General features: G+C 41.7%; 3 protein-coding genes across 3 annotated transcripts; 2 read left to right on the top strand and 1 right to left on the bottom strand.

The window, feature by feature from the left end:
• The first annotated feature begins 190 nt into the window (after positions 1–190).
• LOC129362249 (carbohydrate sulfotransferase 6-like) lies at positions 191–5,527 on the top strand. Its single transcript, XM_055033690.1, has 2 exons — positions 191–479; positions 3,008–5,527. Exon 2 carries the CDS (start codon positions 3,131–3,133, stop codon positions 4,328–4,330), a length of 1,200 nt encoding a protein of 399 aa, XP_054889665.1. The 5' UTR covers positions 191–479; positions 3,008–3,130; the 3' UTR covers positions 4,331–5,527.
• Positions 5,528–7,781: 2,254 nt separating this feature from the next.
• Positions 7,782–11,832, top strand: LOC129362277 (carbohydrate sulfotransferase 5-like). Its single transcript, XM_055033730.1, has 2 exons — positions 7,782–7,821; positions 8,872–11,832. The coding sequence occupies exon 2, from the start codon at positions 8,958–8,960 to the stop codon at positions 10,098–10,100; it is 1,143 nt and encodes a 380-aa protein (XP_054889705.1). The 5' UTR covers positions 7,782–7,821; positions 8,872–8,957; the 3' UTR covers positions 10,101–11,832.
• Positions 11,833–12,728: 896 nt separating this feature from the next.
• LOC129362270 (carbohydrate sulfotransferase 6-like) lies at positions 12,729–14,224 on the bottom strand. Its single transcript, XM_055033723.1, has one exon. It carries the CDS (start codon positions 14,188–14,190, stop codon positions 13,042–13,044), a length of 1,149 nt encoding a protein of 382 aa, XP_054889698.1. The 5' UTR covers positions 14,191–14,224; the 3' UTR covers positions 12,729–13,041.
• Positions 14,225–14,748: the final 524 nt, after the last annotated feature.

The following is a 14,748-nucleotide window of genomic DNA, read 5'->3' as shown; positions in this document are numbered from 1 at the left end:
TGACAGTGGGAAGAAGCGAGGCAGCGCTGCGGCCAGGACGGAGGACAATGACTCAACAGAAACAGCGCGGGGCGGGGACTGCGCACCTTCGGCTGACCGCAGACAAGCCCAACCCAACTGAAGAGAAGTACTCTAAAATAGGTACTGAAGCAAATACGGTCAAACTGCCGGTTTACAGCAACTCTAAATTTAGGAAGATGAATACAACTTTTTTTAAAATGTAAAAAAATATATAATAATAATAATACTGCGCTAAAACAGCAGCTTTAACTTCACATTTTGATCAGGTCTCCACATGCCAACTCACCTGGTTTCTTCCACCCACAGAGCAATGCGCCTCCTGCAGCGGATGTGGCCCCACCTGCTGATCAGCCAGCCCATCCACTGGCTCCGCTGGACCAGGACCAGTTCACCCAGTCCAGAGGACGACGCAGAGGAGGAGAGCTGCTGGGAGCCATCAGATAAATAACACACTGAAGGTGGGAATTTATTGTTATCAAAATGAATGAATGGACGATGTGTTGAAAATATTTCTTTAACACTGTAATAGGAGGACAATTTATTTTTCTATTTGGGCAAAACTGGAGGAATTACTTATTACTTTTAATTATAATAAATCCCTCTCAATGTTGAATTTTGAAAAACATGCTTTAAAATGCTAAATATTTGCGATGAAATGACAAAATGCAAACTTTCAAGAACCACAGAATACAACAGGACACAGAGCAAATGTGCTTGTTGTAACAAAGCAAAAGGAAATATTTATCTCGGCTTCATCTCTGTTTGTTTAGATGCCTCGGTTCAGGCAACGGCTCAACGATCCACAGATCACGAGGCGTCACGCACTTTAGTTGAAATCTCTGAAAAGTTATTCAGGAAACTCTGAGGGCAAGACCAAACATCTAATGATGAGCAAAGAGGCATGGGGAATCTTCAGGGGTTTTTTGTTTTGTTTCTTTTAAATCCAGTGATTTTGACAAGAACATTGTGTTTCTTTATCTTTATTAATTTATCTTTTGCTCCCATTTGCTCTTAATTTACAGCTCTATTAGTGGCTGTGATTAATTGCTCATTTAAAGACGTTGAAAGAAAGACGTCCTGTCAGGTTTTTCCCTTAAGGCACGTTGCTAAAGACATCAAACGCTTATCCCAGCAAACAAGTGACATGATAAGTGTCTGGAATGTATATGAGTCACAACCCTTTGTTTCACAAAACCATACCAAACTATTCCTGGTTTGTTTAAAATACATATTTGTGCCACATTTCCTGATTCTTGATTTATGGCATCACCTCTCCTTCCTCATATTCTGCTGAAGACATTTTTCACTTCATGTTCAGGTAGAGACATAAGATAAATGCTGCCAGTTGATTTATTTTTCTGTCCTTCTTCATTCGCTTTTGTTTCGGATGTGCATATCGATCGTTTCAAATACTTTGGGGAGAGCACGTTTTTGTTTGCAATTTATAAAGATTTATAATGAAGCAAGCAGCGTGGATTAATCAGCCTCATTAGTAAAATACAGTCATCTTCAAAATGTGCATTCATTTAAGCTCAGCTGTCAAGTCAGAAGTATCTTTTTGAAATAACCTTTCAACGGGCATTTCTTGCGACTTTCATTTGGAAACTTCTGCTTTAAAATTGTACTTTTAGGAGACTGATGTTATATTCTGATATTAAATGTTGTGTTTTTTCTCTAATAACAGAAATAAAGGCGTGAAAACAATTTAAAAGATTTAAAAATATCTAAACAATGTGTTTTAGCGAACTGAGTTACTGAAATAAATACATTTTTCAACAATATTCTAATTTTTAAATAGGGGAGTGCATTATCATCCTGAGTCTCATATTGAAATATATTCAATGGGTAAAGTGCTGTATGCAGTGATCCTTAAATTAACACTTTCTAAAAAGAAAAAAAAAAAATTCAATTGAAACTGAATGATTATATTGAATCTTGTCGATAATTAACCACGCTGATATCAGTGGAGATGAGGAAAGAAGCAGGGCGAACATAACCAAACAAACCACAACTTCCAACAGGAACTAAAAGTCAATCAAATATTAACTGGTTTATCTCTCTGGATAGTCAATAGAGAAAGCACACAGGAAGTGTTGTCCTGGGTTGTCTGGTTGGATTTTGCTCAGATCAATCTTGTGCCTGTTTTCCTGATCTTCTTAGTGACTCTCTATGTTTTGTTGAAATGTATTCCTTGTTAGTCTAGTTATTTTTACTGTGAAGTTTCATAACCATTTGCTGTCATTTAGATCATTATCATGGTGATGTTTTTTTTTTCTTTCATTTTGATTGCTACTCATTTGAAAGGACCATCAGTCCTAAAAAACGACTGTAATTACATGTAAATGTCAAATGACGATGAAGAACTTTGACCCTTAAGATACAGCCAAATGCTGTAAAATCACATCTGGTGTCAGTCACACTCTGACCACCAGATGGCAGCAAAATGCTCCTAATAAAATCCTTTGTGGTTGGAGAACGTCCACAGCTGCCTGGGCTGAATTAAGACATAAAGATTTATAATGAAGGCCAAAAACACCAGCAGGCGTATCAGGGATGAAGTTTAGAAAAGATTAAAGTGTTCTATCTTTAAGAAATATAAACAATGACGAGGCGACATATTTATATTTGTTTAAAATAGATATTGATTTATTCCATATGGGAGGATTAACTGATGGCGTTTCCAATACTGGATGTAAAACATTAAATATTAAAATCCTCACCTGGTGCAACACCTTATTTCTGTCAGAGGCTGATTTTACAAACATATACATGCTTTATTATAAATACAGGGGCAACATCTATTGACAATTCTTCGAAAAGTAACACTTTAAAGCTCAAGATTTGTAGCTTGTCTCTATCTTAAGGTACTTCCTAGATGTTGATAAAGAGCAGAAGCTCTCTGTAATTTTTGTCAAAAGCCATCATATTTCAGTTTTGAGAACCGTATCAATATCTCTTATTTTTCTGTTTGCCATTTTTTCTGCAGAAAAGTCGCCTCAGACCCGTGGAAGCTGATCAACTTCAGCGTGAATCAGTTGAATTTGTCTCCACAGACTGAATAGCAAGGCTGATTTTCTCCTGCTCAAGAAACTGACACTGATCTCCAGACATGAGACTCTTCTTCAAAGTGAACTTCAAAACTCTGATGCTCCTGATGCCCCTGGTGCTCCTGCAGGGGTCAGCAGTGGTGATGTTCTGCAACTGGTACTACGAACTCAGCCCTTATGACTCTCCTCCTGTTGACCGCAAAGTCCACGTTTTGCTGCTGTCGTCGTGGCGATCGGGCTCGTCCTTCCTGGGCCAGGTGTTTGGCCAGCACCCGTCTGTTTTCTATCTCATGGAGCCCGGGTGGCACGTGTGGAGCACAATGAGAACTTCTGGGGCGAAGACTCTCCGGATGGCTGTGAGGGATCTAATGCGGAGCGTGTTCCAGTGTGACTTCTCAGTGATGGATTCCTACATGCCAAAAGATCGCAAGACCTCCTCCTTCTTTACGTGGTATCAGAGTCGGGCACTCTGCTCGCCGCCAGTCTGCTCCGTCACACCATTTGGTCAGATAAGCAACGTGGAAGAGTGCCAAAAGGAATGCCATGATCTAGCTTTTGAGAAGGTGACAAATTCCTGCCAAATTTACAGCCATGTGGTTTTAAAAGAAACTAGAATTTTTGAGCTGGAATCCCTTTACCCTCTTTTTCAAGACCCCAATCTTGACCTACGCATTGTTCATCTCATACGAGATCCTCGGGCTGTGTACAGGTCCAGAAATGAGTCAGCTTTATCCTTTGAGATGGACAACGCCATCGTCTTGGAGCACAGAGCTGCACCACAAGGCAAGGAGCAGTTTCTCATCATGAAGAAAATCTGCCAGAGTCACATCCGGATCAACAAAACAGCTACCCAGGACCCTCCTGCTTTCCTCAAAGGTCGCTACAAGCTGGTTCGCTATGAAGACGTGACACGCTCCCCGCTTCAGGAGATCATTGATATTTATGACTTTGTAGGTTTAGAGATGACCAAAGAGATGGAGGACTGGATACTTAAGATGACCCACGGAAGGGGGACAGGCAACCTGAACAATGCTTTCGAGGTTATCTCCAGAAACGCTGCCCAAGTGTCCCAGGCTTGGCGCACCATGGTGCCATACAATGAGGTCAAAAGTATTCAGGAAGTGTGTAAAGAGGCCATGTCAATGCTTCGCTACAAGGCAGTGAACAGTGAAGAAGAGCAGAAGAGACTTGACATGGATCTGTACATGCCAGAACGACCAAAAGGCTTTGCTTGGGAATCAGGTAAATTGCAGAGCCATTAAGACATTCAAGGATCTACGAGGTGCTTCAGATTCCTCTGGAGACTACAAGCATGGACAATGCAACGCATATTTATTTTATTTGAAACTGCATTGTCCATAATCACTTCTATAACAGTATTTACTGTCTTATAGACTGATTTATTTGTTCAAGAGATTTAAATGTGTTGCAAGAGTACAGTGGTACCGCATAACGGCACAATCTGTGTTGTGAAAAAGTTAAGGCCATGCAAAGGACTCAGCTTTATTAAGAGCTGGTGAGTCGATTTTAGAAATGAGTGATCAATTAAATCTCATCTCCTGTTGGAACAAAGCATTCTTTCCAAAACATTTGAATAGATAGTAGATATTTTTTTGTCCACTATTTCTTTTCATACAAAGCAGTTTAGTCCATCCTGAGTATAGCCATGAAATAGACAAGAGGTTGCCACAGTGTTTGAATGTGTTACAGATCTATAGGAAGTGCCTCTACTTCTGTTTATCGTCCTGAGCCACCATTTTGTCCCTTATTTGTCCTTCTGTGTTATACCTACATCGTGGCATGTGAGGTCATTATCATTGTGATGAATTGTTTACATGAAATATCGGATTGTTGCAGGTCACTCTTTCTATTAGTCGACAGCAGCTTCCATCATCTGCTGCTTGCACAACATGGGAGTTAAGAGAAATTGAGCTGCCGACAACTGTTTTCATAGGAGTGCGATTCTTGTCAAGACAGCACTGTCTTGTTGCCTCGCAGCAAGAAGGTCCAGGATTTGAATCCCGGCCCGGGGTCTTTCTGCGTGGAGTTTGCATGTTCTCCCTCTGCATGGTGGGTTCTCTCTGGGTTCTCCCCCACAGTCCAGTAACATGACTGTCAGGTTGACCCCGCCTCTGACCCGTTGACCGGCGGAGTTAGGCACCAGCGCCCCAGACGACCCCAATGGGATAAGCTTGTATAGCGTCGGTGGATGGATTACCATAAAGCAATTAGATTTTGTCACTTTGGCTCATTTAAGGGATTTTCAAATGGAGTTTTTAAATTCTTTAGTGGAGTGTTAGTTTTCTAATGTCGTCTAGTAACTGAGGAAATGTTTCCCTTCATGCGATAAATAAGTGCATAAATGTTTGATTTATGAATGAAGCACTTTTCTGTGTTCTGTATTTCACTGGATGGACTGATTGAATTATTCTGTTTAAGAAGGTGTCTTCTGTTGTGGATTAAAGTATTTATATTATAATGTGCAATTCTCACGAAGTATTATTATTATTATTACTACTATTATTATGTCCTGTCCAGGGTGTACCCCGCCTCCCGCCCGGAATGCAGCTGGATATAGGCACCAGCAACTCCCGACCCCATTAGGGAGAAGGGTGATCAGAAAATGGATGGATGGATAGTATTATTAGTATTATTATCATTATATGCTTGTTTCATCTGAATCAAGATAAAGCAAATTGTCTCTAGAAGCTCTCCAGATTGTAATTGTATACATTTAAAAGCAGGACTTATTAAAACAGTTGCTCAACTATGAGATGCAAATGTTTTACCAAAAAACAATAAAAACTTTCAATTTGCACAATTTACAAATTAAATTGCAATTTGCGAGTGTACAAATTAAGGTTATTAATAATTTAACTTTCTTTTCGTTTGTTTTGCTTTTACTTGAATGAACCAGTAACTGATGGTAGACGTAGAACCTTCATGCAGTCTGTGGGCTTATTAAGTAAAATCTGTTTGAATTGCAGACAGGACCTTCTTGTTTTGATTTCATGGGAGAATTACCCAACACGATATCTTGTTGAGTAACAACGAGATACCGTTGTGACAGTTGCATCTGAACTCACAGCACATTAAACATTAAAGCAGATGAGCTACAGCAGCAAAAGACCAGCCCGAGTATCCATCCTGTTCGTTAAAAACACTCAGCAGAGGCTATACTTGTTGCAGATCAACTAAAAATCATTTAAAAAAACAGTTATTTTGGTATATTGTGACAGATTTCTTCTGCCTAGATTATATGATTTTCCCTGGTTTGTCAGATGCCCCATCTATCAATCTGGTTTCCTGGAGATGACAATGTGTTTATTGTCTGGTTTTTCTCCTGGTCTCCAGAGTCACTGGATTTCAGTTCAGTGGAACATCTTTGGGACGGTGGACTGACGGATTCACATCAAGTGCAGTTGACGGTTCTGCAGGACCTGCATGATGCACCAGAATCCCCAAGGAATGTTTTCTTGTTGAATCTGTACATTAACAAAATAAATCAATAAATCAAAGCAGTTCTGAAGGCCAAAGAGGCTAAACAAGACGCTGTCAAAGTCAGCTTAATAAACTGACTGGTGCATTATTTTTCTCATTTTACCAAATCTTTATTTTCTACATTTGCCAGTAAGTGTGCATTCCTCTAATCATCCAGACGCCTACATACAGCCACAGCACGGAGCTGTGTAAGGATGGAGCTACCTACAGTTTCTCTGACGTCACTTACCTGCAAATTACAAGTAACGGTCCTTGGAGTGTGTGAGTGCCCCCCAGTGGCCAAATAGTTACTAGCTGACAGATGAGAAAAGAGGCTGGAAGTCCCTGTTGTCGAAGTCGCTCCAAACTCGGCATGCTGAGGTGAGTAAAACCTCACAAAGCGTTTGGTTGGAGGAACAGCAGATTAAGTAATATTATCCGCTTAATACGGAGTCATTTAAGCTGTTGCGGAAATGCCACTACACTATGTCTTGACATAGTCGACATTTAAAAGAAAAAGGTGATCACATGTGCTGCAGCATCAGGTGTAAAAGGTTGTTCTTATTCCATTAAAGCTGCATATTATTGAAACCACAAGAATGCAGCCCAGAATCCCAGCAGTGCGACGCTCATAAATACCAACTTACTGAATGTTACAGTGGATTGAATTCACAATTTACTGAATGTAAACGTCCTATAAATAAAGTAGAAATAGATCTCTATGTTGTGAAAAAAGGATCAGGAAACGTTTGTTTCTTCTTGATTTTTCTATATTTATTTCTCCTCATTTCATTCTTTCTTTTTTTACTTTAATCTGTAAAATACCAGTATTTTCAGATAAACTTATAATTTTGTCTGTTTGATTGAAACATTTTCACCAATTAAATTATATGTTTTCTTTTTTGTTTGTTTTTTTTTTTTTATCAGTCACAGTAACTGAGAAGGACTTTATACCAAACACCTTTTTTTTACTTTTACAAGTGTGAACTTTGTGTTGAATATTGATAAGCCTGCTTGGCTGCTGTGGCTGTTATGTTGTTGGTTCAAAGATTAAATATGAAAATCAAACAAACTGAATCGACTACTGGCCTGAAAGCAGGGGGAACTACAAGGCTGTCTTTTGAACTAGAGGATCACCTGCCACAGATAAGAACTTTATTTGCATCCTGTTAGCCTGTTCATTTACCTTGCAGCTCTGTTGTGAGCATGTCCTGGCGAGACACTTTCCCAACAGCCTCTCCCAGTTGAACCAGTGTGACCGAAGACATCAGAGGTAAGAATTTGTTCTCATTGTAATGCTTTTTTTAAAAAAAATTGATTTCTTCTTTACTGAGTGAGGGGGTTTCTTATTTCACCAGGTGAGTCATTAACGACTTTCACTTTTACACCGAGCAACAAGTTTCAGTTCATCACTAACTAAAAGTGATCGTACTTGTAGTGAGTCAGAGATATTTCACCATAATTAGAAAGATTTAAAAAAGAGAAAAAAAAGTCTTATAGCAGGAGATCCAGTTTCAATCAAATATTTCCAACTGCAGTTCTTAAAATTTTGTGCAGCTTTTAACATTTTAAAGTATCCAATACGCCACTGACTTTATGTGGTCTGGTTTCCTGCTCTCTCGTCCTTACTGAATTTACTTTAGGATGCCAATTTTGACATCATTTGGGGCAAACAGTTGGTTCCAAAAATACAGCCACATGAACGATGCTATCACCTTGATGTGGACCAAAATCTCAGGAATGAGATTTCCTCATTCCTGAGCTTGAGGAATGAAACATTGTTGAACAAAAGCCTATTGTTGAACAAAAGTAGTTCTGTTCGGTTGAGAACTTTCCTAACAGATACCTGAAGGTCTATCACAATATTTGTGCTTTGCCAGCAGTGAAAACAAAGGGTGAATATTTAGCCTGGCACTGTCACTCGCTTTCCTTTGTTACAGTGAAAGACTGTACAGGTGACAGCTCCACCCTCACATCCTGAATCCGTCTGAATTCAAATATTTGTCGACAAGACTTTTGCTCACTGGGTATTTTCTCTCTTCCAGACCACTTTCTGTAAGCAGAAGAGACGGTTATGAGTGGAAATACCAGCAAATCAGCAGTTTCTGATACTCTTCATCTGGCAACACAAGCATGACGCATTCAGAGTCATCTAAATCCTGGGTTTTTTCAACCTCACTTTAATCTTTTAATCCAGACAGTTTTGATGAAACTGTCTGGAGCTCGTTGAAATTGAACAGAACATGCAGAACTTGTTGAAACAAGCAGCTGATGAATTTCCAAATTCTGTGTTTTTTTTTTTTTTTTTTTTTTTTTTTTGCAGAAGAAATACGTCTGTGCACCACAAAGGACAAAAGAAGGCTGATATGGACTTCACACTTTGAAGCCTAAAGTACCATAAAGTTCACAATGATTCTCCGTTGCAGATTCAGCACCTTAATTCTCCTGGGCGTCCTGCAGGGGGCAGCAGTGGTGCTGTTCTACGACAGGTTCTGGTGCGCCGGGATCCGCCCCCATCTCTCCCCTCCCCCGGAAGGCCGCAAGGTCCACGTTCTGCTGCTGTCGTCGTGGAGATCTGGCTCGTCCTTCCTGGGCCAGGTGTTCAGTCAGCATCCGTCTGTTTTCTACCTCATGGAGCCTGCGTGGCACATATGGGCTGGAAATCACAGATCCGGTGCAAAGAGTCTCCGGGTGCCTGTGAGGGACATGCTGCGGGGTTTGTACAAGTGCGACTTCTCGCTGATCAGAGGCTACCTGCCAGGAAACCCTCATCTGTCCTCCCTTTTCATGTGGACGCGGAGTCGGGCGCTGTGCTCGCCGCCGCTCTGCCCCGTCCGGTCAGCCAATGAGAGTCAGTGCAAGCAGGCGTGTCACTTTGCGAGCCTGGACAGGGTGCGGGACGCCTGCGCCACGTACACTCATGTGGTTTTAAAAGAAACCCGCTTCTTTGAGATGGAGTCCCTTTATCCCCTTCTGCAGGACCCCGACCTGGACCTCCGGGTGGTCCATCTGGTCCGGGACCCTCGGGCCGTGATGCGGTCCAGAGAGGAGTCGGCCTACCTCCTCGACGGGGACAGCGCGAAGGTTCTGGAGCACAGGAACGTGTCCGCGGCCGACAGGCAGTACGAAGTCATGCGTGAAATCTGCCGCAGTCACCTGGAGATTTATGAGAGGGGGGTCTTCGACCCGCCTCCGATTCTGGAGGGTCGCTACAAACTGGTCCGCTACGAAGACGTGGCACGAAACCCACTGACAGAGTTGAATAATATTTACGAGTTCGCAGGTTTGAAGATGACCTCCGAGGTGGAGGAATGGGTCCAAAGGATGACGCATGGACCGGGGAAAGGCGGTGAGAACGAAGCTTTCCGAGTCACTTCCAGGGACGCAGCCGAAGTGTCGCAGGCTTGGCGCACCGTGCTGAAGCACAGCAAGGTCCGGCGCGTTCAGGAGCTGTGCAAAGGCGCCATGTTGCTGCTCGGCTACAGGATGGTAAACCGCGAAGAAGAACAGACGAAACTCGATATCGACCTGTTATACCCTGGGCTCCCATAAAGAGTTCAGCTTCCAAGTTGGACCAAAAACAATGTAGGGGGGCAGCGCCGATTTATTGGTGCCGATTTCCTTGGCGATCGGCTGATTTTTACATGTAAAGGCGATGTTATCCGCTGATGCTATTAACCTCGGCAAAGGTCTAAAAATCAACCGCTGTGCTTTTCTTTTCTCCCTTGAGAGAGGTTTCACTGACCCTAACCCTGACCCTGACCCCTACTGGCCAACCAGGTCATGTCTGCACACTTACAATTAACAATAGTCACCCAAAAGAACAATCTGGACAAATCACTACTGCAGAATTACAGTCTGATCTCCAACCTCCCATTCATCAGCAAAGTTATTGAAAAAACTGTGTGTAAACAATTAAATAGTTTCCTCATGATGACCAACTGCTTTGACTCTGTCCAATCTGGTTGTTGTGCTCACCACAGCACTGAGACTGCCCTCGTAAAAGTATTCAATGATATCCATATAAATACGGACTGTGGGAGAACCACAGTGCTGGTTCTGTTGGACCTCAGTGCAGCTTTTGACATATTACTGAATCGACTGGAGAGTTGGGTTGGATTCTCCAGGTCAACTGGCTTGAATCTTACATAAAGAACAGGAATTTCTTTGTTTCAATTGGAAACTTCTCATCAAAGAGGTCAAAGGTCACATGTGGAGTACCCCAAGGTTCAATCTTAGGACCCCCCTTATTCAATATTTATATTCTCCAATATATTTATATGATCCAGAACGCCGCTGCTCATGTTCTCACCAGAACCAGGAAGATAGAGCACATAACACCAGTTTTAAAGTCCCTCCACTGGCTCGCTGTAGCTCAAAGAATTGACTTTAAAACCACTGAACGGCTACAGTGAATGTTGTTGTATCAACCTTCCTGACCTCTCAGGTCTTCTGGTTCTGGTCTGCTCTGCATCCCCAGAACCAGAACCAAAAGAGGAGAAACAGCATTCAGCATCTATGCACCAAAAATTTGGAACAAACTTCCAGAAAACTGTAAAACAGCTGAAACACTGACTTCCTTTAAATCTCAAATAAAAATGCAACTGTTCAGAATTGCATTTGAAACGTAATCAATTAAAAATGTAATGATGGAACTTGACTTAATGTATTGTTTATTCTATGTTGCATGGCTTTGTGTTTATGATGTAAAGCACTTTGAAATGCCTTGCTCCTGAAATGTACTATACATATAAAGTTTGATTGATTCTTTCTTTTTGTTCCAGTCGTCATGTGGACAGAAATGTTTCTCTATAACTGTCATGATAGGGTTTAGACTTCTTGCCCACATGCAGAACACCACAGGAGAAGAAAGTTAGTTTTAGATATTTATTACAATAATAATGCATCCTTCGGGAGGTTCAAAGAAACAACTCGGAAGTGTGCACCATGTGATGATATCACTCAGGTGTCGACGTGTTGGCAGCCAGATCCCTACATCCTCCAGATGATGATGAGTAAACACAGACAGGTGCGCCGAATGACGAGCACGCCCCTCCAGGTAAGTGTCTCTGGCGTCATCTTGTGGCCAATGTGGCGACCGGCAGCAGGATCAAAACAAACAAAGACAAGAACCTCCCAGAACCTGACAATAACGACACATTTACATGGAAAACTCGTGCGTATCAATGTGTCAATTTTAATCAGAAAAAGAAAAGTCAGAAGAATTTATTCATTTTAACCCATGAAGTCATCGCAACATTCACTAACAATATTTTAACCAACTCCCCACTAATGTCATCAATAATAACCTGACATGTTTCATGTTTGAATGTAGAAATATAAATCACATTAAAAACAGAGACGGTGGTTTTGTCATTATTTTAGTTTGAACACAATATAATCAAGAAGACTAACAACTTCCTTCCTTCCAATGGCTTCACGTTGATATTTTAAATCCTGCAGCTGCTTTGCGTTGACATTCTGGCGCCACCTGCTGGTAGAATTAGTTTTCCAACGTGAGACTCAAGAGCTGTTTTGCATGCTTAGTTTGTAGGTGTGCAGGTAAAAAGAAATGTACGGTTTGCTTGTGCATTTCTTTTACTTTTTTATTTATTTATTCATATTCCTTTGGACTCTCAGCAGTTTTGAATTGGTGATTTTGGCTCCAGTGACAAAACGTTTGGATACCAGAGCTTCATAAAAATCCATAATTGTTGTAACGACCGTTAATAACATGCATAGTAAAAATAATATTCACAGCTAGCTACTATGATAGCAGCACCTGTGAGTGAAGAGCGGCCAAAAATGACTACTAATGATGTTTTAAAGACATCAAGTTACCATTAACTTGATTTTTGACATTATGAACAAAATATGTCTTACAAATGTATCCGTCAAAAATAAATCCACCAGTGACAAAAACAGATCTTTGGTGCTCAATTATTTATTGTTTTTGGAGGAGGGTCTGCATAGGAGTTTTAAAGAACGTTTTCTATTTAGAACATTTGGTTTACATGATGTTACAATAAATAATAGGTTTGAAATATTTCATTCTATTTGTAAATGCATATAAATTGAGTTTTCTCTTTGAAATGAGAAAAACTATTGAACTTTTTCCGAATGCTTCACATTTGTGACGCATTCAAAGTCAAAAAAAGTATTTTTGACTTTGCTCAATAAATTAAAACTGCTTAGAAACGTTGTTGCTGTTGACTTGCAACAATCATCGGTCTGTGTGACAATAAGGTCCTTTCTAGTGGCCGGACAGTTTGCTCCACCATGCATGTGCTGCGTGTTTGTTGTGACAACATAACTGAAGCTTGTCATGCAATACGCCTGGCTTACAGAACTCAGTCAAATGAGATGTCAGGTCATTTGACTGTGTGAAGGTTTGTAGTTGTCAGAAATGCAGTAAAAACATGATTGGTGCACAAATAGCCTTTGGGGCGTCTGAGCAGTTTTGGTGATGATCCAAGGTTCATGTCTTCTTAGTTTACCCCCATCTGAACTCCAGCGGAACCAGCAGATCTATGTCGAGTCTCCTCTGCTCTTTTTCGCTGTCAACTGTCCGGTAGCCGAGAAGCGACATGGCCCCTTGGCACAGGTCCTGAATGCGTTTGACCTTGCTGTGTTGCAGCACGGTGCGCCACGCCTGCAACACCTCGGTGGCATTCCTGGAGGTGATCTGGAAAGCCTCTTTCTTGCTGCCTTTCCCTTTTCCGTGGGTCACCTTGTAGATCCATTCCTCCATTTGTCTAGTCATCTTCAAGCCTACAAACCTATAAATGTCGTTCATCTCCCTCAGCGGGTTGCGTGCCACGTCTTCATAACGAATCATTTTGTAGCGACCTTTCAGAAACGGAGGCGGCTTCAGAATTGCTCTTTCATTGATGCGTACGTGGCTCCTGCAGATCTCCTGCATCACTTTGTAGTTCTTCTCAGCCGCTGGCACATTTCGGTGCTCCAGAACAATGTCATTGTCCCTCCTCAGCACTCTGGCTGACTCCTCTCTCGACCGTATCACCGCCCGTGGGTCTCGAACAAGATGAACGATGCGGAGGTCCAGGTTTGGGTCTTGCAGAAGGGGATAAAGGGACTCCAGTTCCAAAAATCGAACTTCTTTAATGACGAGATGAGAGTATGCACGACAGGTTTTCTCCACTTTCTTCAAGTCCTGATTGTGGCATATCTGGCGGCACTGAGTCTCATTGGTGGCTGTGAGGGGACAGGCCGGAGGCGAGCACAGGGCCCGACTGTGAGTCCACATGAACATGGAGGACACGCTGAGTTTCTCTGAAAGGTAGGAACCCATCACAGAAAAGTCACACCGGTATAAATGCTGCAAGAGATTGCTCACTGCTGTTCGGTGAGCCTGCATGCCAGATTTCCACTTTTTAGTCCAAACGTGCCAACCGGGCTCTGAGAGGTAGAAAACGGACGGGTGTTGACTGAAAACCTGGCCCAGAAAAGATGACCCCGACCGCCACGAGGACAGCAGCAAAACCTGAACTTTGGGGCCTGAGGGAGCAAAGTCGCAGGGTTCGAAGTGAACGAACCAGCTGCAAAGGAGAACCACCGCCAGCCCGTGCACGATGATCAGGTTATTCATGGTTTTGGGGTTGAATCTCCTGTGGCGACCCATTGCTGCAGCTCAATTTCAGGTTTCAGTTGATCTGAGGTCACCGTGTTTTCTGTGAAAGAAAAAGAGACAAAAGAAAAGCATGACAAACTGGTTCTATTTTCTTTATGCACCTGCAGCAAAATTACTCTACGGGAAAAATATGTGCTTTTGTTTAAGTTCAGCACAGAGAAGCTGGAAATGGAGAAGATCCTGATAGAGAGAAGATCCATACTCCTGATATTTCCTGGGGGGGGGGTTCCAACGATTTCTGTTTTACACATTCAGTATCAGTCTCTGACAGCCGGTAACCTCAAATAAAATTATATACTTTTAACAATATGAAAAAAATTATAAAGTTCCAACATATAACATTATCTAACTCCCCTTATTTGTACGAACATCAATCAATCCTACTATTAAGATTTTGACACATACTCATTGTGTTTATTTATATATTTGTACAAGCTGATCTTTAATATCCATTTGGATGATACTGAGAAATTAAAAGTATTTACATAATCAGTAAGACCTAATAGCAAACAGCTAACATTTTTTCAGGTGAGGAATAAATTAGGGCAT

Source organism: Poeciliopsis prolifica, unplaced genomic scaffold (genome assembly GCF_027474105.1).
Source record: "Poeciliopsis prolifica strain line A6 unplaced genomic scaffold, Auburn_PproV2 SCAFFOLD001, whole genome shotgun sequence".
NCBI lineage: Eukaryota > Metazoa > Chordata > Actinopteri > Cyprinodontiformes > Poeciliidae > Poeciliopsis > Poeciliopsis prolifica.
This window is presented reverse-complemented; position numbering and strand designations above follow the sequence as displayed.

Coding starts and splice junctions, on each gene's coding strand:
- LOC129362270 (XM_055033723.1), bottom strand. CDS start 14,190: ATGGGTCGCCACAGGAGATTCAACCCCAAAACCATGAATAACCTGATC.
- LOC129362277 (XM_055033730.1), top strand. CDS start 8,958: ATGATTCTCCGTTGCAGATTCAGCACCTTAATTCTCCTGGGCGTCCTG.
- LOC129362249 (XM_055033690.1), top strand. CDS start 3,131: ATGAGACTCTTCTTCAAAGTGAACTTCAAAACTCTGATGCTCCTGATG.